At 43.8% G+C, this 23,174-nt stretch overlaps 1 protein-coding gene across 2 annotated transcripts in view; it reads right to left on the bottom strand.

Moving 5' to 3' along the window:
• The window catches only part of LRRK2 (leucine rich repeat kinase 2), a 2,266,429-nt gene that overhangs the window by 1,161,806 nt on the left and 1,081,449 nt on the right, over window positions 1–23,174 (bottom strand). For both annotated transcript variants that reach the window (XM_078680082.1, XM_078680090.1), the window contains one exon: window positions 13,098–13,316. In XM_078680082.1, the coding sequence (XP_078536208.1) occupies window positions 13,098–13,316 (219 nt within the window). The remainder of the gene's footprint in view (window positions 1–13,097; window positions 13,317–23,174) is intronic.

Here is a 23,174-nt window from a genome sequence, read left to right as displayed (position 1 = left end):
TGACAAGATCCAGGACCCACTGATCCGAAGTTATCGTCCGCCATTGTTGGTAAAAGGCGGAAATCTTGGCGCCCACGGGAAGGGGAGGATGAATGGCTGACGTCCGGCAAAGCTCACTCACGCTTGTTGGAATCACGCCCTTGATTGTTTGAGCGTCGTTTCCCTCCTTGACGAGAGAAAGAACCAGAGGCAGGCTGTCTGTAAGAGGATTGATAGTACGGTTGTTTGTACTGAGATTGGTATTGGCGATTTTGCTGGTTGGAATAGTTCCCTCTGGAGGAGTAACCACGGCCTCTTGCTCCCATAAAGGTTCCTCTCTTGTATTGCAGGGTACCAAGGGATTTAGCTGTGTCCGTATCTGTCTTTATTGCCAGCAAAGCGTCATCGATGTGTTTTCCAAAAAGTGAATCCCCCATCGTACGCCATGTCCAAGATTTTTGTTTGGACCTCAGGCCTGAAGGTGGTAGCCCGGAGCCAACCTTGACGCCTAAGTACTGCTGCTCCTGCCAATTGTCTGAAGTTGGTGTTTGAAATAGCAAGGGCGCAATCAATGATTTCTGAAGCTGCCCTTTCTCCCTCCAGTACGATCCTGCGCACCTCTTGCTGATGATCCTCAGGGATCAAATCAAGGAATTCAGACAGATCGGACCACATCTGCCTATCATAACGGGCCAGGATAGCCAATGAATTTGCTGCTTTAATGGAGGCTGCTGCATTTGCAGAGAACTTCTTCCCAATGGCATCTAGTCTCCTGCCCTCCTTGTCAGGTGGTGTTGAAATGGGAACAGAAGGATTTTTCGACTTCTGCTGTGCAGCCTGTGCTATGACAGAGTCTGGTCGAGGGTGACCTATTAAACAAGATGGAGTATCCGATGGTGCTCGATACTTTTTCTCTATTCTTGGAAGGACCGCAGGAATGGAAGCGGGCGTTTTCATGATGTTGAGGCCCTCCTTCCATATATATTCAATAATGGGGACAGCCCTGGTAACTCTGCGATATCCCTCTTTAAAGTCATGCAAAAAGCAGTCAGACTGCTCAACTGTGACGGTCAGTTCAAATCTATTAGAAGCACGTTGCATAATATTGTGAAATCCGCCAATATCCTCAGGTGGAGAATCTGAAGGGCGGGGTGCAGGCGGTGAAGGCATAGGAATGTCATAATCCTCCCATGGGTCTATAGGTGTATTATCCGGCAATTCGCCCTCTTCCCTGCCATCATCTTCGTCATGAGAAGAAGTATCCGTGTCATCTTGAGGTGCAGGACCAGTATCCTGTCTCGGTGACAATGATGCTCGCGGTGACGGAGGCCTTGGCACGTCAACTGGGGTAGGCGGCACAACAGGTGCAACTGGAGTTGGAGGAAATCTGTGGTGATAGTCTGCCAACATAGCTTGTAAATCTTGAATTAAAGCAGATGGCAAATGACCAGTGTCCTCAGATCGAGGAGGTCTGGCATGGGGCGATTGATATGGCGTCGAGAAATCTTCATGCGTATAATGACCATGGACATCATCCTCATCATCCTCCTGATATTTGATATTCAATTGGGAAGGGTGACGGGCAATGCCAAAAGGACTGTCATCCTCTTCACCTTCATCTGAACCTTCCTCCACATATGTCTCCAAAAGGTGTGATGGTAAGAGTGGAGAAATGTGAGAATAATCTCGCCTCTGATTCGTTTTCATTTGAAAATGCGTATATTGGATCTTTGTCGGAGGTGAAAAGGACAACAGATGAGCAGATGTAGTAGTCGATGACGATGAAGCCATCGTTATTGGATTCTCCGTCGACGGAAACCTCGATAGCTTGTCCGTTGATGGAACTGTCGTCAATGGCAATGATTTTGCCGTCGATGGGGTCGTCAATGCTATCTTCGTCGACGAACCCTTCGCCGACGAGGTCCTCGATGGCGTCGTCGTCGACGAGGTCGTCGATGATGTCTTCGTCGACGAGGCCGTCGATGATGTCTTCGTCGACGAGGTCGTCGATGGTTTCTTGGTCGACGAGTCCTTCGTCGACGAGATCGTCGTCAGTGTCTTCGTCGACGATGATGTAGGCTTCGTCGACGGACCGGAAGTTTTAGGCGATGGGGCCATCGTCGACGGAGATGTCGACGATGGGACAGTCGGCAACTTGTTTTTCGTCGTCGAAGGCTTCACAGACGATGACAACATTTTTACAGACATCAGAGGTCAGGTAATAGCCGTAGTGGTGACCGTAGAAGTAGTAGAAGAAGTAGAAGTCAAAGTAGTAGTATGAACAGACACCAGAGAAACAGTCTTAGCCTGGGCTGTACTCACAGTTGTCATTCGTGAAGAAGACGATGCACTCTTTGAGGGTTCTGAGGCACTCTGAGAGGGTTTAAGTTTTTTCCTTCTCTCAGGAGAAGAGCCTTCCCTAGATCTGGCTCTCTTGCTGGAGGTAGAGGCCTTGTCCTCATCATCAGTGGAAGATGATTTCAACCACAAAAGAACGCTTGCCTCCCTATCCCTGATTGTTTTAGGAGGGAAGGTACGGCAAATCCTACAGTCCTTCACAACATGTGAGGGGTGTAGACAATAAATGCAGTCAGAGTGCTGGTCATCCACATGGACCCTCTTCTTATAGCAGGTTCCACAAGCCTTGAAAAGCGCCTTCTTTTCAGACATTTTTGAGGAAAAAAGTAAAAAAACTGAGTAGGCACTCAGGGAGACTCCCTTACACACGAAGTGCGGTGAAAATCTGAGGAGAACTGCCTGAGCTGGGAAGGTTCTAGAGGGTGAGGACAGCTGATTGGCTGAGGCAACTATTTCAGGTCTTTTTACATAATGATGTCGATAGGCTGCTAAGTTTTGAGGCCTAGTTAGGCCTTTAGGCTTTTCCACCCTTCTACAAGAAATTTTTTAGGCACTGCTTTTGTATATTTTTATACCGTGGGACTCCCGCCTCGACGACGGGGAATGATTCAGGCATGTGAATCTATGAAAGATACCCCAATACTGGATAAGTAACTTGTCCATCCGATAGAGACATCTAATCACAGATTCCTTACCTTAGAATAGATGCCCCAGCAATTCCATCCTCAGAGGAGGGACTGCAGACATGGTTGGACCAGGAATTCCTGAAGGACAGAGTGGCCAAAAAGGCCGTCCCTGCAGACATGACTGTCCAGGCAGTAGAGTTTGATAAACATGTGCAGGGATGCACACGTTGCTACCTGACAAATGTCGAGGACTGGAACTCCACCCTGAAACACTGTGGTAGCAGCCTTAGCTCTGCTGGAATGAGCTCTTCAGTCTCCAGAAGGCTGTTTCTTTGATAGAGCATAGCAAATTGTGATCCAAAGGACGACCCATTGGGAGATGGTCCTCTTCTGCATTGCACAACCTTTCTTGGCACCAGCGTAACCCACAAGTAGTTGGTCGTCCACCTGAAATTTTTTTGTGTGGTCAAGGTAGAACGACAACACTTTTTTGGGTCCAGGTAGTGGAGTTGTTTCTCTTGCAGAGGGATGTGGTGCAGCATATAAAGTGGGCAAGGCGACAGATTGCCCCACATGAAATGGAGTTACCACTTTGGAAAAAGCTCTAGTGTGAAGCACCAACTTATCAGGGAATATTGTCTGGTAAGGAGGCTTGGATGACAAAGTCTGCAATTTGTTCACCCTACAAAGGATGTTTTGATGGTAATCAGCCGGAGGGAGTAATTGTACAGAGGTTAAAATGGAGCACATGAGGAAGATGAGATCCAAATTAAGGTCCCACGGAGGCACAATGAAAGGGGAAGGTGGGAACATATGAACAAGTCCCTTGAAAAACCTACTTATAAAGGGAGATTTTAATAATGAGGGTTGGTCCGGCAGCCGCAGAAAGGCAGACAGGGCTGAATGGTACCCTTCTGGAGTGCCCAGAGCAGAGCCCTGCTGGGCATGGGATATAATAAACAGCACAAGACTTCTCTGTACAATATATTACACACATTTGTTCCATCTACAGGCATAGACCGTCTTGGTGGAGGGACCCTATACTGCCAAAATAACATTACAGATTTTGGGAGGAAGGTCAAATGCTATCAAGTGCCTCTGCTCAATCTCCATGCAAGAAGGTATAGAGTTGACAGGTTCGGGTGGAGAACCCTGCCCTGCTGCTACAACAGAAGATCCTCCCGAAGGCGCAGCCTGATCAGAGGATTGATGCTCAGTTGGAGAAGGTTGGGATACCAGACTGTTGGTGGCCAGTCCAGAGCTACAAGATAGACTTGGGCCCGGTAATCCCTGATCTTCTTGAGAACTCTGTGCAGGAGAGGTAAGGGTGGAAAGGCATACAGGAGGCATGAGTTCCACTCAAGATGAAAAGTACTTCAGAGAGAGAGAGAGACGCCTTGGAAACTCCAGTGCATAAAACTGCTGACATTGCGCATTTTCGGCTGAAGCAAGGCTTTCCCCACTGCTAAAAGAGACCTTGCTTACCTCCGCATGGAGATGCCATTAGTGATCTGCTAGGCATCTACGGCTGATTTTGTCCACCCTAGCGTTCAGCGAACCTGCCAGGTGTTGAACCAACAGGAATTGAGGACAAGGCATCTCTCTTGAAAAGGGCACATGGATCTGAACACCTACACGGCGCCAGCTTTTCAAAATTACTTTGATTTGGGCTATGCTAAAGCCACTAAAATCAAGTTCTTGAAGCACAGACTTGGTCTGCTACCTTGCATACAGCATCTTCCGCACGGGCTAAAGGAAAAACCGGGATCTACCTGCCTAATGCGGTTCAGCGCCAGAAGATCTGCTGCATCGATTATGTACAAGTAAAATACTTTCAGAAGAACGATAACAACTTTTAAAATGCCATTTTAATCAGCTAGGGGTACGTACCAGGAGAAAAGCAGTGTTGGCATGTTTTGCACCTAACGACCCACAACGGAACTGCTGTCTAGGGAAATACTTGAGGTTAGTTGAAAAGAAAATGCCAACACAACAGTTATAACCCATTTTAGTCGCCGGGATCAAGTGCAATGTTAGTACGGAGATCGGTTGGGAAGCTCCCATTTTATTACATCAGTTGTGGCACTAACGCACTTTACCAATGTCCAATGCACTTTCTTTTTGCACTTTTTTCTGAAGCTTGGTATAAGGAGTGAAAGGAAGCAATGGACTTGAACTAAGTACCATCGACCCCCAACAACTGGGAACAAGTCCAATGTCAGTACGGAGGTTCGATGGGAAGCTTCAAAGTATCCACACAAGTCGTGGCACTAATGCACTTTAACAATGTCTGAAGCACTTTTTGCACTTTTTAATTGTAGATTTGTGTTAACTTGATGATATTTGTATTGCAATGGTTTTAATTAACTATGCAAATAAAATAAAGTTAAAAACTTGATAAACTTGAACTAACAGTGATATTCCCTGCTGTTACAGCCAAAGGCAGAGATGCAAGGCCTCTTAGCAAAGGGTCCACAACCTCACCCAACCCTGTTAGATGAAGTATCACATGGCAGTGGTGTTGTCCGTAAACACTTACACTAGCTTCCCCTTGATGGAAGGAAGGAAGGGAGGATTTCAGTGCCTAAAAAGTTGCTTGGAGCTCCAGCAATTTAATGTGGAGTCTGGATTCCGCCAGAGACCTTAGTCCTCTGATCTCCACCTCTCCTAGATGCCGCCTCATCCCAGAAGTGACATCTATCACCACTGAGAGATCTGATTGAGGAAAGGAGAGTAGTTGGCCGGTGATCCAATCACTGTTTGTCAGCCACCACTGCAATTTCTGCAGAGTTCCCTCTGAGATCTTGACCATGTCAGAGACATTCCCCTGATGCTGCACCCACTGGATCTTCAGGTCCTACTACAGAGCCTGCATATGCCATCTGACATTAGTTACTAACAGGATGCAGGAGGTCCTGAGGCCCAGCAGCCTCAGAGTCATTCTCACCGAAATCCAGTATAGAGGCTGAAACATCGGTATCGTGGCCTGAATATCGTGGGCTCGCCACTCGGCAGGTTAAGCCAGAAACTGCACATTGTCCAGAACAGCTTAGATGAAAGGGAGCAGCTGAGAGGGAGTCAGGTGTGTCTTCAACATGTTGATAGTGAACTCCATCGAATTCAGGAGGTCTGCCGTAGTCTTTAGGTTCAACAGCCAGTCGTCGAGACAGGGGAAGACAGTCCCCCCTAATCTGCGCAGATGATCTGCGACCGCCGCCATCAACTTGGTGAACATCTGACGGGCTCTAGTAAGGCCAAAGGGGAGCACTGTGAACTGAAAATGCTCGTGGCCTACCATACACCACAGGTAGTGCCGATGAGCAGGCAGGAAGGGAATGTGGCAATAGGTGTCCTGCAAGTCCAAAACTACCCTCCAGTCTTATGGGTCCAGAGCAGACCCGAGTTAATGTGAGCATCAAAACATTTTCCTTTTTGAGGAAGTAGTTTAGGGTTCTTAGATCTAGGATAGGATGAAGGCCCAGTCCTTTTTCAGGACCAGAAAGTAGGTGGAATTACAACCACAGCATACTTCTGGCACCAAAACCCTCTCTATGGTTCCCTTAGCCAAGTGAGCCATGACTTCCTCGAAATAAGATGATCCTCCATCAGCAGTCATAAGATGGAGGCATGGAAGGGGTAGACTCTTAGGGGAGTGGGGTAGACTCGAAGGGAATGGAGTAGTCCCTTCGGACTATCTAGAGGACCCACCTGTCTGATCTGATGGTCTGCAAGTGGTGGAGGTGATGGCTAATGCTGCCACCAACTAAGCATGATCAGGAAGAGCAAGACTAGCAGGGCTTGGAGTCTAAAGTGGGGGTGGTGGACCGACCTCTGGCTAATCGTCCAATGGGGTCGGAATGAGCAGCTCCCTGGCCACGCGGCTGCTGAGGAACTTGCGCAGTCTTGTGGATGGATAGGGCTGGCATGGCTGAAAGCCCCTTCCATAGCCAAAATAGGGGCAAAAGGCAGATTGTGGACGTATGGCCACTGAGAGGCCCAAGGACTTGGCCGTGGCCATGAGTCTTTAAAGCACTCCAGTGCCAAGTCTGCCTTATCTTTGAAGAGATGGGTGCCCTCATAGGGTATGTCCAGGACAGAGGCCTGAACATCCCTCGAAATGCCAGAAGTTCAGGTGTGGTGTCGAACAGCCACCCTCGCTGAAAATGCTCTGCCCAGTGAGTCTGTCCTGTTGAGACCACAAGGGATGGCGAACTTTGCTGTGACTTAACTCCCTTAAGGCTTTCTGTAGTAGTCCCTGCCAAAAAAATGAAGCTAGGTCTGAGACATACTTTTTCTCTCAGAAGGATGCTGGTGTCTGAACTGTAGGCTTTGCCAATCTGGTAAAGGATGCATGTCTCAGAAGAAAAAACATTTACACCTAGGTCTCTATTTACTAAGATTTAACACCGTGTTTGCGTCACAAAAGTGATGCAAAACGATGCAAAATCTTTTTTTCATCTATTTACTTTACTGTGTAAAACCTGTTTTAAGCTGGAAAATAAGTTGAAAGTCAGGCAAAGTAGCACACAGCGCTGCTCTGCATTACTTAGCAAAAAGGGGGAGTACCATGGATGGTGCATGGGTGTTTCCATGCAACTACCCAAGGTTTTTTACACTAAGTCCTATTCACTTAAAAAAGTAGATGGGGTTGAGCAAGAGAAAATAGTGCCCACTTCAAATAGGCGCTATGATGGAGAAATGCTTTAGTTCTTCTTTCTTTTCTGACTTTGCATGTGTGCTGCACACAGTACATGTATTAAGTGGGAAAAGGTTTCAAGTTTCCAGACACATGCTGGATGTGCTCTGCACAACAGGCTGACCTTAAACACTTACTTTTTACTTGTCCCAATATCTCGAATTTTTGGCACCAAGTTTGGAATCAGATTAATTCCATATTTTGTTCAAATATACCCTACTCTATTTTGAATATTTTCTTAGGAAGTGTATCAGATGTGTGGGCTAATGTTTCATTTAATGTACACACTAAAGATTAGGAAAATCAGCCGCATGCTTACCCACTCAGCATTAGTACAGGTGACGATGGCATTGGTATTATCGCACCTGGACTATGCTAACTCAATCTACCTAGGGTTGCCTCTCTTTCTCATTAAGAGGCTTCAAATGGTCCAGAATCAGGCGGCAAGGCAGATCCATCAACAACCCAAATGGCAATCGGCCAGACCATTGCTGAAAAAGCTTCACTGGCTCCCGATATCCCAAAGAACAGAATTCAAGACGGGATGTCTGGTCCTTAAATCATTGTACGGCAAGAGCCCTATATTTATCAATACTCTTCTAACTAGGTACATTCCTTCAAGCAACCTCCGTTCCATGCATCTTCAGTTACTGACCACTCCCGCCTGTAAACGGAAACGACAAGGTGGACGACGGTTTGCGTACCTGGCCACTAGACTCTGGAATTTATTTCCTCTGGAGATCCGCTCCTGTACAGACTTACTCAGATTCAGGAACTCGCTCAAAATGCGGTTGTTTATAAGTGCGCAAGTATAGGCTCCCTCTGTTCTCGGTATGTCCCAAATAGCGCCATGAAACCCCTGGGTGTACGTGCGCTTTATAAGCAACTTGTAACATAACATAACAATAGACCTTCTGTTGTCAGTTTCTTTTCAACAAATCACTAAGCATTTGAAAGATTTTATGCAGGTATTGTCAAAAGAATGGTGGTATGCAGTTTGTAATTATCATAGATTAGATACTGTCTATAGGCATCCTCTGTCTCTGGTTTCGAAACAGCAAGAATTGTAGCTACCAATTAGTAGATAACTGCCAAACGATTCCTTATACTTTCCTCTGCAATGCAAGTACCTAAACCCCCTTGATTCTCTTTTTACTTGCTATGTTTTTCCTTATTTCTTATTACTGTTTGATTACATATTTATACGTTTTTCTTGATACTTGCAATAGGACATTATGCCAGCGTAGAGATTTAAAATGTATGAATGTAGCGAGAGAGTGGGACATTTGCTTGTGGTACGCATTTAACAGAGAGTGACACAGGGAGCTATTGCAGCAATTATTGATCCTCAAAAAGGGAAAGTCTCAGAGGCCTCAGCCATTCGAGCTGCCTTCCAACGCTTCTACCAACTACTCTATACTACAGATACGATGGGTCGCAAGGATGAAATTTGGGATTATCTAGCAGAGTTGCAGGGGGAAAGACTAACTAGGGAGGAAAGAGAAGCATTAGAGATACCCATAACGGCAGAAGAGTTTGCTGGTGTCATTAATTCCTTGGCTAACCGGAAGGCGTCGGGATCCGATTTTATTCCAGGGGAATTTTATAAAACATTGGTTCTCTGTCTACTAGAACTGGTTGAAGTCTTTCTTAAAGCCCAGGCAGGTCAGATGGTGCCCGATTGTTGGGGACTGGCCAACATGGTGGTCTTACCCAAAAAAGGGAAACCAGTGAAAGAGATGGGATCTTATAGCCCTATAATGCTAATAAACAGCGATGTCAAGATCAGTGCCAAGATTTTGGCAAATCGGTTAACCGCAAGTGATTAAAAAACTAGTCTCCCCTGTCCAACATGGGTTTGTTCCAGGTAGGAACACAATTGATCATATCCAGAGGGTGATTGCTCTTTTTGATGAAGCTGAGGTTACGGAAGACCCTATCGGGCTAATCCTGCTAGACGCAGAGAAAGCCTTTGATAGGGTCTCCTGGCCATTCTTATGGGCAACTCTCGAGAGTAGAGGGTTCGGTGCTGGCTTTGTTAAGGCTATCGCAATAATGTATATAAACCCAGTGGCCAGAATCGCTATTATGGGGGAACTGTCAGGTCCTTTGTCGATAAGCAGGAGGACGCGCCAGGGGTGTCCCTGCTCCCCAGTTATTCGCTTTGTACATTGACCCTCTGGTTAGGAAAATTATGGATAACAATCATATCGTAGCAGTACGCTGCGATGGGGGAAGCACCAAGATCTTGGCGTATGCCGATGATCTCGCCATCATGACACCTAACCCACTTGGAGCACTAGTTGAAATTGAAAGGGAAGCGGAGATCTTTGGGCACATCTCGGGTTATCGACTGAACTCCAGTAAAACTCTTGTTGTAGTCAGTAAGGGACTCCAGTTTAATGATCTGCGGGTTGTACGGAAGGCAACCTATCTGTGGGTTGAGATAATGGCAGAAGTGTCTAAGATTGTGGAAACTAACCTGAATCCTCTGGTTCCAAAATTTAAAGCGGATTTTCATTGTATAGATAATCTTAAATTAAGCCTGGTAGGGAGGTGCAACATTATCAAAATTGTGTTTTTACCCAAAATCTTATATCTTTTTAGGGCACTTCCGCTTGCTATTAGCAACACATGGTTTAAAATGATGAACCAACTATTTACTAAATTTATCTGGGCCAACTGCCGTCCTCGGAGAGCCCTTACATTTTTTATGTTATCCAGGGATAGGGGAGGATAGGCGGTTCCTAATCTACAACTTTACCACTGGGCAGCCATATTATTTAAAATAGGAAGCTTAATTGGAGTAGAACCTAATCAAAGACAGGAGGCAGATCACGCTTCAATCTTTGATTTATTGTTGGGGTCAGGGGCTGTCTCCTATACTATACTGATTTTAAATACTACAAAAGAGTGAAGTTCAAGACGCTAACGTGTGCCTTTAAAACCTGGGTATCTGTTCGAAAAAGGTTCAGTATGGGCCTAATTCATGTGTATACCCCTTTGTATGGTAATAAATTGCTCCCCAGTATCTTTAATGACGGATTTATGAAAATGTGGAAGGATAAAGGAGTTCGGATGGTTGGGGACATCATGGATGAATCAGGGGTAATCACCTTTGACACGATTAAAGATACCTTTGGGGTTCATAATAGGCATTTCTTTAAATATCTACAGATAAGAGATTTCTTTGGGAGGAAAACTGGAGGTTGCAGAGGCTTTGATCGGGTGATGCTGGTTGAACTGCTACTCAAAGGGTCTGGTGCACTTGGGGGATCTATAAAAAGCTAATGGAAACAATGACTGATGACTTACCCAAACATCTGGAACGTTGGCAAGAGCAGCTACAGGTCACAGTAGCCGAGGCTACTAATCTCCAACTGCAATGTTTTGAGACTTGGTTTAATCTTTACATAACACCCAAGAAGATTTCTAAATGGGGAGGCGGTGCCAGATCAACATGTCCACGTTGTAGCTTTCCAGCAGCTGATATTGTGCACATGTTTTCCTCCTGCCCGGAGCTGGGCTTGATCAAACGGGAAGTCGGCTCCATCTTTGATTCCCATTTGGGACAGAGAGTGGAGATGACTTCCCAGCTGATAGTATTGGGGTGAGCAGCTCTTAACTACCAGCTCGGGTCCAAACCTTTCTCTTTGTCGCTATGACAGTTTTCCGACTTTGTTTGGCAACTCACTGACTTGATCCTGCAGCCCCTACGGGACAACAATAACCGTGGTATATGCCAGAAGGGGGCAGGGATCAAGAACCAAGGGAATGGACATATGGCCTCCTTTGGTTAGATGGCTGGATAATAGCTAAGCTGGCGGGATTGGGAAGTTAAGTATTTGTGTATTAGTTAGGAACTAACTTGGCGTTTCAATAGGGGCTAGCTATTGTTTGTCTCCATCTCTAGATTGTGCCTTCTCCTATAATTTGCTCTTCCCTTCCTTTTAGTCCCCTTCTACGTCCCTTCTTCTTTCATCCCTTTCTCATACCAGAGGTTGATTGCATTTCTTTACCAGTGTTTCTCATTTTTGTTTTTCTAGTTTATTTTTTCAGATGCGAAGAGGAAGCATGCTTCAACTTCTTGTGTTTCTTATGCCTTTTGCCTTTTTTTTGTGCTGCCCTTACTGGGTGCCAGTGTGGAGTCTGGGAGGCCATGGAGTATGGTGTTACCACCACCCAATAATAATACATAATTTATTGTCAATTAATAAAATCATTACAATCAAAGTATATATATAATTGGATTGGTTAAGAGAATAGATTTGTAAATACATAAAGTATTTTTATAATACTATTTTCTTCAATCATCAGGTACAGGACATAATATTGATAGTATTTCAGTGATTTGGGGATAGCTTAACATACCAATTTGTTGATGTCCCAACAGTCCACCACTAAAATGACATTTCATTCTATAATTTATATTTCATATCATATTTCTATCCTTATTAAAACAACGCTTCTTTTATGCTAGTAAGAATCTTCCATAAAACTATCTTTATTACATTACTTTATAATTTCCTACGTTTAAAGTGCCAACGTGCATTTCATTCGGACAGTGCTATTTTTTACTTAAAATCATTTTTCTATATTATTATATAGAAAAAAGACATTGAAATAATTATCATAGGTCAAAATAATTAGTAGTGCGTGTTATTACAGGCTATTACAGTATGATAACACTGTAAAAAGATTTCCATTCTTGCATCGAAATGCCATCTTCGACTACAAAGTTTAAGAAATTAGAATTAACAGTCACCTGATTTGCCTAACCGAATCAACAACTTTGAGCAGGGGGACCAGGACCTAGCACTCTCGAAGCAGTGCCAGGACCATTCCCTCAAATGAGACAGGGAACTAGACCTCCGGGGCGAGTGATGTGGTGTCGAGAGCTGGGCCACAAGCAGATTTTGGGATCGCTCCCTCACAGCCTTCAGAGACATAGACGAGCAATCGGAGCATGGCGAGTAGTAGTGGTGAGGATCCAGGCACCGGTGACAAATTAAATGTGGATCCGTCACCGACATGATACGGTGGCAGGCGCAGCACGGTTTGAATCCAGAAGTCTTCTTCGATATCAAGGCAAAAACCTACACACCAAATATTGTCAACAACATGGGTACTCTTCACGGATCTGCGCTAGCTGGCAAGGAATGAAAATAACCGATGTCAGCACGCAGAGGTGGGGCCTATATAGGTGACATGGATGTCACTTCCAGCACAGACGCCTCAGACATCACGCAGAGCCAATCGACGCCACCTAATGGCACACACAGGTATAGCTTGAGCAAACGTTTCCGGATCACGCCTGACGTCTGGGATATTCTAAGGTAAGGAATCTGCGGCTAGAAGTCTCTATCAGAATGGGTGTTTTCATGTAATATGCAATTATTGTACAGTTATATTTTAAAGTATTAATGAAGTGTATTTACTTTAAATTGCAGGCTTTTGGCTATGATGATTTTCCTCAAGTTTTTCAAAGAATCAGACTCTTCTGTAGCATTTACAAAATGATAATCCTGGATAACTGGAAATCCACGTTGATTGAACAGCTCTTTGCTAATTTTAATTTGGCAGGCTTTACGACATTTCTCATCAGAAACATCCAAATGGGTACCAACAAGGATAACAGGGGACACTGAAGCTCGAGCCTGTGAAAACAACCAAAAAGAAGAAATGCATAAGCAATTAAAACGATTGTATCTTGAAAAATTGAATGAGTTAGCAATAATGGTTGTGATATCTGACAAGTCACCAGATGCTGTGCATTGCATGAATTGTATTAGCAAGACAAAAGGACCAATTTCTCACTAAACAATAGTACAAGGATTCTGTTATTCTATCATTAGATTTACTTCATGATAACTACGGTCAATTCAAATTGACAGATTTACCTGCATCAACAGGACACTTGATTGCATCCAGCACATTTTATTACCCACTCCAGATTTTTATGTCTGACTGGAGACACTGTACAACAAGCATTTACAATGCAATAGGTCTCGCAGCATTAAAGTTTGAGCTGTTGGCATTGTATATTACAATGTGTTGCATTAATTTGTTATCAAACTCTGAATTGTTTTATAAAGATGATTTGCAAACTGTCAAATGTTGCTGAATAGTAAGCAACGTTGTGAATAATATTGTTTGCTGGTCATCCTTGGGTACCAGAGTACTTCACTTGAGGCAGAGGTATTATCTTCAGACTACAGGTGCCGGTGCCGCTTGAGCTAGAAACAGGGCCAGCCACTCACTACTCTGCACTCCCTACTCACTTTTCTGCACTCACTACTCACTACTCTGCACTCACTACTCACTACTCTGCACTCACTACTCACTACTCTGCACTCACTACTCACTACTCTGCACTCACTACTCACTACTCTGCACTCACTACTCACTACTCTGCACTCACTACTCAGCACTCACTACTCTACTCACTACTCTACTCATTACTCATTACTCACTACTCACTACTCACTACTCACTACTCACTACTCACTACTCACTACTCACTACTCACTACTCACTACTCACTACTCTGCACTCACTACTCTGCACTCACTACTCTGCACACTCACTCTGCACTCACTACTCTGCACTCACTACTCACTACTCTGCACACTCACTCTGCGCTCACTACTCTGCACACTCACTCTGCACTCACTACTCTGCACTCACTACTCTGCACTCACTACTCTGCACTCACTACTCTGCACTCACTACTCTGCACTCACTACTCTGCACTCACTACTCTGCACTCACTACTCTGCACACTCACTCTGCACTCACTACTCTGCACTCACTACTCTGCACTCACTACTCACTACTCTGCACTCACTACTCACTACTCTGCACACTCACTCTGCGCTCACTACTCTGCACACTCACTCTGCACTCACTACTCTGCACACTCACTCTGCACTCTGAACACTCACTCTGCACTCACTACTCTGCACACTCACTCTGCACTCACTACTCTGCACTCACTACTCTGCACTCACTACTCTGCACTCAGTACTCTGCACTCACTACTCTGCACTGTGAACACTCACTCTGCACTAACTACTCTGCACACTCACTCTGCACTCACTACTCTGCACTCTGCACTCACTACTCACTACTCTGCACCCACTACTCTGCACTCACTACTCACTACTCTGCACACTCACTCTGCACTCACTACTCTGCACACTCACTCTGCACTCACTACTCTGAACACTCACTCTGCACTCAGTACTCTGCACACTCACTCTGCACTCACTACTCTGCACACTCACTCTGCACTCACTACTTTGCACTCACTGCACACTCACAGCAGCATTGAAAAACAAGGGTTTGCCATTATTAATATAGTTCACTGCAATAACCTACTTTTCTTAGCCTTTGACATGTACTTTACTAAGAACCGGCATGTTAATAAATATATAAATACGTGCGACGGAAATAAAACAGCATTGAAAAACAAATAACTCTTACTGCCCCCGGAATCCCGCCGCGGCCGCACCGGAAGTCAGGCAAGGTCGCCTGTGACGGGGCGGAGACGCGTCCTGACCAAAAGAGGAGGCAAGCGGAGGAAATGCGTCGAGCGGTGGAGAGCCCCGGGGACGACAACAGGAGGTTGCGCACGTGTTGCGGGGCTCCCTTGACCAAGAGGGAGCCCCGCGAAAGGAGCTGCCAAGAGCCGCAGCGTCAACTCTGCCTGCCCGTGCTGAGAGCGGAGTACCCCAGGTTGCCACAGTAAGTTTAAAAAGGGGGGGGGCGGTGCACTCATGTGTGTGTGTGTGTGTGCGCGTGTGTGTATGCGTGGGGAGGGGTTCTGTATGTATGTGCGTGCGCGCTTGTGTGTGTGTTTCTGTGTATGCGCATGCGTGTGTTGTGTGAGAGCTTCGCGCAGCGCTCGTACTTGTGCGCGTGCCAGTTTGGAATCGCCTGCGCGCGGCCAGGAGTGTCTCCTGGGAAGCAGACACGGCCACAATAGGTTCTCGGCGGAGAGGCGCTTCCGCGCGGCTAGCCGAGACCTAAAAATGACTGAACACAAACTAGCAACTCGACTATGTTGTGATTGAAAGTGCTTATTCATTAAATGAGGATTTTATGTGGACAGTTGTGTGATGGGTGAGTAGGAGGGGCTGTGAGAAATGCACTAGTTGGAGAGTCAACTATGTGTGAGGATAGATGAACCAGTGAGTCTCAGGATAAATAATTGAATAAAGTGAGTGCCTGAATGGCTGAGTGAGTGCTTGAATGGATGCAGAAAGATTTCAACAATCGAATGAAACAGGCTGTGGACCAAGATAGCAATTGTTTATGTTATTAAAAAGAACTACCAATATTTATGCCACTGCAAGCATTACGCCAATACTGTGCAACTCTCATCTTACCAAAAATACCCACAGGATACAGAACTAGCTGCCCTGAGATGATCTCTGAGGTTCTTTGTGGGTTAAGATTTCATGAGATAGAATATGAACACTATGATTTATCTCTTATTAGTCAATTCCTGGCATTGCATCTTGGTGAGTTTCATTCTTAGGGCTCAGAGTGGAAGAGTTCATTGTCCTTACATTGAAGGTAGTTATGCGATGTCTTCCATTTATGAGCATCCCTTGTGCCTGCTGTACAAGATATCATGTCTGAGTGATCTGTGTCGAGTCATTTGGGAGCTTCAGTCCACACTTAAGATTGTGCACAGTAACATCATTCCTACTGGTGAGGTCTATCCAATTTACTTGTAACCTAAACCAATGGCTTAGTGCTTTGTGAATATGCTAGTTATCCGGTCTCTGTTTTCCTCCAGGTTTTGCTCTGCATGCAAACACACTATATATTTATATATTTATATTTCTTTCTTTATTCGTTTTTTTAAAATTTGAAAAACCATAAAAGCATTATCAGAAGTTAAAAACCAGATCATTCAATTTTAAAAATTGTTACAGATCAGTATAAAACGCAAGGTCCGAGGAGAAAGACAGAGAACCCTAACCCTAGTGTATAATACATAGTAATACTGAATCTATCTAAAACAATAAATTTAAGGAATTATCACAGATTCATTCGGTGTCTATAAACACATTTCAAAAATGTAACTATGTATTTAGAAATCCATTCTGTCTCTAGAAATTGAAGGCGTAGCACTGCTGTACGACATCTTCTAATACCCAGCACTTTTAACAAAGGTAGCAGCCAGATCTTTCGGTGCCCAACATAAAATTTGCAGAACAAAAAGGTGTGGATGGTTGACTGTACAGAAGTCTCATCGCAAGGGCAAGGCGGTAAAGGTGAAACCCAACTGTTTCTCTCTGGGAAAGTAACCAAGCGGTGGAAGATATTTAGCCTAAACCTCGTCAGGAGCAATCTCTCGAATGTGGAGAGGTTAAAGAATAAATATGGCTGGATTAAGAGAGTGGTCTGAACCGCCATTGCATGTTGGACCGAAACCTTGGATACTTCCTTCGCGATTCGTAATTCTTCTAGATGACTAAGGGCCATTGCTTTCAAGGTCTTCCTTGATATTGCCCTGACTGTACTTGGAGCAGAATAATAGCTCCCTAGTCCTAGATCATTAAAAAAACGTTGTACATACGATAACCATCTGATTTTGTAAGAAAGATCCAATAGCATACAATCTGCAATTATTTTTGGGGAGAATACATTTTTTTCCGAGCTCCAGATTCGGTGCCAGAGCAGAATTGGTTCAATTTTGGACAAATCTACTAAGTGGGGGAGCCCCAATTCCAGGTGACATCCAAAAGTAGGCGTACTTTTAGGTACCGCTAGCAAAAAACTTAAAAAAGTGTTCTCGGACACTTGCAAGATACTAGTATTCGCATACCCCCACAAGCCAGCCCCGTAGAGTGCGACTGCCTGGCATTTAGCTCTGTATATCCTTAACAGTTCTACAGGTGGCCTCTTACCCAGCTTTTGTGAAAAATGTATGAGTGCAGAGATTTCTCTCATGAGATGGTGTCTTCTTGCCTCAATCGCGGGCTTCCAATTTAGTTTTTGATCAATGATAATGCCCAGATATGGGTATTGGCCTGTAGTTTCAAGTTTCTCTTTGTTAAGGTATATATCCTTTACCACTTTTTTTCCTGGGCCTGCTGTCATTACATATGTTTTTTTTATATTTATGTGCAACTCTAGACTCCGCATAAACTCTGAGTATCTGTCCAAAGCCTTCTGGAGTTCGCGGGGGGTACAAGCCAATATAACGGCGTCGTCCGCGTAGAGCAGAGAGGGGATCGAGCAGTGATTTACTTGTGGAAGATCCTGCCCCCCCCCCTCAGCATGGCGCCTCCAGGCCATTAGTATAGAGTGAAAACAGAAAGGGGGCCAGGACACAACCTTGTCGGACCCCCCGCTCCACCCCAAACGACGCCGACAATTCGCCTTTCACCCCAAACCGCACCCTTGCAGAGGCACTAGAATATAGTTCTCTTAAGAAGTCCACCAGAGGTGAATCAACCCCTATTTTTAATAGGACCGCCCATAATTTTGCGTGGGAGACGCAATGAAATGCCGCGGACAGATCAACATAGACCATGTATAATCTGCCCGGCTTAGCACAAACGTATTTTCCCAGTAACATGGACAGGTTCAAAGCTTGCTCAGTTGTACCAAAACCTTCCCGAAAACCAAATTGAAGGTCCGAGAGGACCCTGCCATCGTCAGCCCACCACTGGAGACGCTCAAGGACAACTCTACCGACCACTTTGCCAAGCGAATCCAGCAGCGAGATCGGGTGGTAGCAAGAAACCTCCTGTCAATGTCCTTTTTTAAATATAGGGACCATGATAGATTTGGTCCAGGAGTCCAATAGTCCCACAGCCGTCGCTGCGTTAAATAAACTTGTCAAGATTGGGCCCCATAGATCCAAGTTGTATTTGAAAAGATCTATGGGGACCCCATCTGGGCCCGGGGCCTTACCATTTTTGCTTGCTGTGAGGGCTTGATAAACCTCATCTAGAGTGAATTGTAGAGCAATGGGGTAAGACAGTTCAGGAAGGGTATTGGTGATAACTGAGTCAGCGCCCATTTGCACTGGGCTTTTCTGGAATGTCTTTGCAAAATGCTACAAATAGTTTCCGAACCACTGGAACGCCATCAATCCTCCAAGCGAACAATAGGCATATGGGGTTTGGATTGGGCAATTTCTAAGTAGGACACACTAACTACTTCACGTCAGTGGAAAACCATCTGACATACTACCAAGTTGATGCAGCGTTTTGGGGTAACCCTCTTACCATTCGTCCTGCCATGAACCTTTTATTATCCGACTGAGCAGTGATGGAAGTGAACATTACATCAATCAATTCCAATTAACAGTGTAACCCATTTGGCTGCACATTGGGACTAGTTAGCAATCAAGTTAATGTGGACAAATCTTAGCACCATGCTATAAAATACAGAAAAACAACCGTGAAACCCAACTGCCTAAAGAAGTTTAGGTGTACCAGTATTTTAAAAAAAAGAAATTCAGTCACAGCAATACAAAATACTAGTAGTAATATCTGGTGCTCAGAGAAGAGCTTCTGGTCTTCTCTTATACACATTAGTAAAGTCTAGAATCATCTAAGCTAAAGCCCCAGATAAGAGACTGTTTGTTAAATCTAAACAATCTCATACATATCGAATAAAGAAGTACAGAAAAATGTGATAAGTAGGGGAAGGTGTCAGCATTTCAGAAGCTCGGTCAAGAGTCTTCTTGGGTCAGGGACTTTGAGTATTTCGCCTACACCGCAAGTAGCAAGAATCAAAAGGACTAAGCATAGAGGTCTGAACCTCTCAAAGTCCAGGGGAAAAGAGATGTAAGAGTCTGGAAAGGTTCTGAAAGCGTTCTGGGGCTGTTTTGTATTGATACTAGGCTATGACACAAGAGTCTCTTCAGCAACATCACTCTTTATGCATCATCAGAGGTTCCACTGTCTTTCTTCATTCTCACCTTGTAGACTGATACATCTGCAAAGTATCCCACAATGAAAATGGGAATGACATCATCCTTGCTCACTCAGACCATGTGCTAAAACTGCTAAAGAGTAAGTTACTTACCTTCGGTAATGCCTTATCTGGTAGAGACAAGATCTAGCCACCGATTTCTTACCTTTGAATTATCCCCAGGCGTCAGACTGGATCCGGAAACTTTTCTAGAACATTACGTATGCGCGTCAGTGGAGGGCGTCAAACAACTCCATAACAACATTGTCCACTGGATGTAATGTCGATAGAGTCCAAATAAGCACTTCCCTGTTGCAATGACATTAGTTTATTCTGCGTCTACCTTCTGCGCTAAAACGCTGAGCCATGTATAGAAACTGCTATGGACACAGGTTGTCCAAAAATAATCTTTTTGAAAAACATTAATACTAATTGTTATTTTATTTTAGCAATGAAAGGTGCAAGAGTGCATAGAAGGGATCTGGAAGAAAAGGAGAATCAGTTTGTAGATTGTGGAAGATGGGCAGGTTGGTAAGGATTCTGCGGCTACATCTTGTCTCTGCCAGACAAGGCATTACCAAATGTAAGTAGCTTCTTCATTTGATGGAAATCACTAGCCACAGATTCCTTAACTTTGAATGAGATGCCCAAGCCACACCATCCCGGGGGAGGGTCTGTGAGACAATTAAGAAAAATCCCTGACTAGGCTATCCAGTCTGTATGAGAAAAGAGAGCGAGACCAACTGCCAGGAAGGGAGGTGGGGAAGAAGACATCCTACCAGAAAGATCATGAAGAACCCCGCATGGAACCGAATCTGCAACCTTGCAGAAACATGGGAAAAGACACCATGGCAGAAGGATAAGATGAGTTGGAAAAAGCACTCAACATAAACATAATACAACAACGCCCCCCGTAATGTGAAATGGGCCAAGAGAATGTGGCAGAAGGTAAAGGACAGTAGCTAAAACTATTGAGTCAAAGCTCTGAGCCAAGGAGTAAGCAATGCAAAGAGCACAAACCAATAGTTTAAGAAAAGAAATGCGAGCAATACCAACAATCATGGCCATAGAGCACGTATGGTAGGAGGAAAACCTCCAGAAGGAAGAAAATAATTACTTACCTTTAACTGCATTTATCCAGTATTGGTATCTTTCATAGATTCACATGCTTGAATCGATCCCCGTCGTCGAAGTTGGAGTCCCATGGTACTTTCATCAAGCAGCAAGATAAGCTATTATAGGCTACAATGGCTGCAGGCCTTTAGTTTCATAGCCTAACTATGTCCTTCATAATAACGGACCAAAGTTGAACTACAACCAATCAGGCACAAGCACCCTCTGGAACACTCCCAAGAGAGGCTGAGTTCCTAAGATGTTCCAAGACAAGTGGGAGTAGTGTCCCAGGTATAAGGAGAGCCTCACCGAGGAGGAGGGTGGGTTGCATGTGAATCTATAAAAGATACAAACACTTGATAACTGAAGTCACATGTAAGTAACTTATTTTCTTATCAAATATTGGGGCATCTTTCATAGATTCCCATGCTTGAATCTGAATAGCAAGCAGTATCAACATAAATATAAGTACCCTTAGAGAATGGTGGGTAACGTTAACACAATATGCACATATCAGTATTAATGCATATCTCTATGAATATATATATATATATATATATATATTAATTGAAAAAAAACCATAGATTTCAGGGGTGTTATAGTAGCGGGACATTTCACTCATACAAAATCATTGAAATTCTTCCGTTATAGTTAGTTGTACTAACTGTAACTCTCGCGCCGCAATCCACTGGTGATGATGTCACATATTACATAATTCATGACATCGTCAGTGACATCACTGATGACATCTCAAATGACATCGCTGATGACACCACTGATTACATCATCCAGTGAATGTGGTTTGGTTTGTTATTTAAATATGTATTATATATACACCAATCTGCTTTGAAGAATCAGTGGATATATAAATATCTGGATAGAGGATTTAGTAGCAGTGTGAATGATTGTTTACTTGAGTAATTTATAGAGTCTCACTAAATATATTGGATAGTGATTAAACTGTGATAATATTTGTATTACCTTTTCAGTTGTTGTGTAAAGTGCTGTACCAGTTGGTTACGAGCTATGTGGAAGACTATCTGGCAGATGCATCAAAGTAAATACCGGGAGCAAATGGGCAGATTCTCAGAATCTGCACCTTTGCTCCCGGTATTTTTGCATTTGAGATGCATCATCCCAAATGCAAAAATCGCAATTTAAGGAATCTCTAAATTGAGATTCCTTAAATTGCGATTGCATTTAAGGAATCCCAAATTGAGATTCCTTAAATGCAATGCATGAAAGTAAAAAAAAAAATAGCGAATTCGCTAATAGTGGGAGCTATAACTTTGAAAAAGCACTTTTGTGCATTTTTCAAAGTTTCATGTCGCGCACACACGTGCCCTTAGGGCATGTGTGTGTGCAACATATGTGCATAGATCAATTTCAGGGGTGCAACAGGGTGTCATTTTGACACCCTTGCACCCTTGAAATTGCATGAGCAATTTGCGAGTACCTACTGGTACTCGCTAATTGCTCATGCAATCTCCAATACATTCCTATGGGCCTGTAGGCCCATAGGAATGAATGGGACAGCATTCCTTAATTGAGACTAGCTATTTGCGAGTAGCAATTAAGGAATGTTAAGGAATCGTTATTTTAATAGCGATTCCTTCATGCATAGGCTTTTGCTATTCCTAAATAGCGATTCCTTTAAAATCGCTATTTAGGAATAGCAAAAGGCTACGTTGATGCATCTGCCAGTATATTAGTTATTGATTAGTTAACTGATTATTTGTAATGGGGAGTGAATTTGTGTGTGCTTTGGTGGAGGATCTGTGACTGCTCAAAGATATGTGAATAGTTAATTCAGTATGTATATTAGGTTAAGACTACATGTTATACTTGTTTAGGTGACTGAATATCTTTATGGGTGTGGTGATGAGCAAAAACATCTCTCAATGGTACATGTCCAACAAAATAGAAAAAATAAAAGACAGTGTATGTGACAGTTGTATATAAATAAGTGTACATAAAACTCATTGATTGCATGAGTGACTGTATAGATAACTATATATTTGTAATAGTGATTTCGTAATACACTAAGTATGAGTTACTATCTATATGAATAAATGAAGTGCTATTTGTATAAGTGTATAGCTGAGTAAATGTAAATAGGATACATTGTTTGCAAAAGTGAGTAGGATGACTGCGTAAGTGAATAGGATGTGTGCTCATGTGTAATGTCAATATAGGTGTATAAGTATATTTGATAGTGTTCTATTGATCATTGACAACATGTATCAGTAAATCTATAGTTAATTGATAAGATGTGTGTGTACATCTAGGAATCACTGAGTGGGTTTTTAGATACTTGTATTGCTGTGTCAATGGATTCAAATATGGTACTCTGTATTTTACATTGAGTGATGAAAGGTTATAGTTATCTTCTTCTTTTTTATCTGGTGTTATGTTAGTATGTTCGCAGTTTCTTCTCTTTCTCCTATAAAGCGCCGGGA

Source organism: Lissotriton helveticus, chromosome 1_1, assembly GCF_964261635.1.
Source record: "Lissotriton helveticus chromosome 1_1, aLisHel1.1, whole genome shotgun sequence".
In the NCBI taxonomy this organism is placed as follows: Eukaryota; Metazoa; Chordata; class Amphibia; order Caudata; family Salamandridae; genus Lissotriton; species Lissotriton helveticus.
Note: the sequence above shows the minus strand (reverse complement) of the source record. Positions and strands in the feature narration are given on the sequence as shown.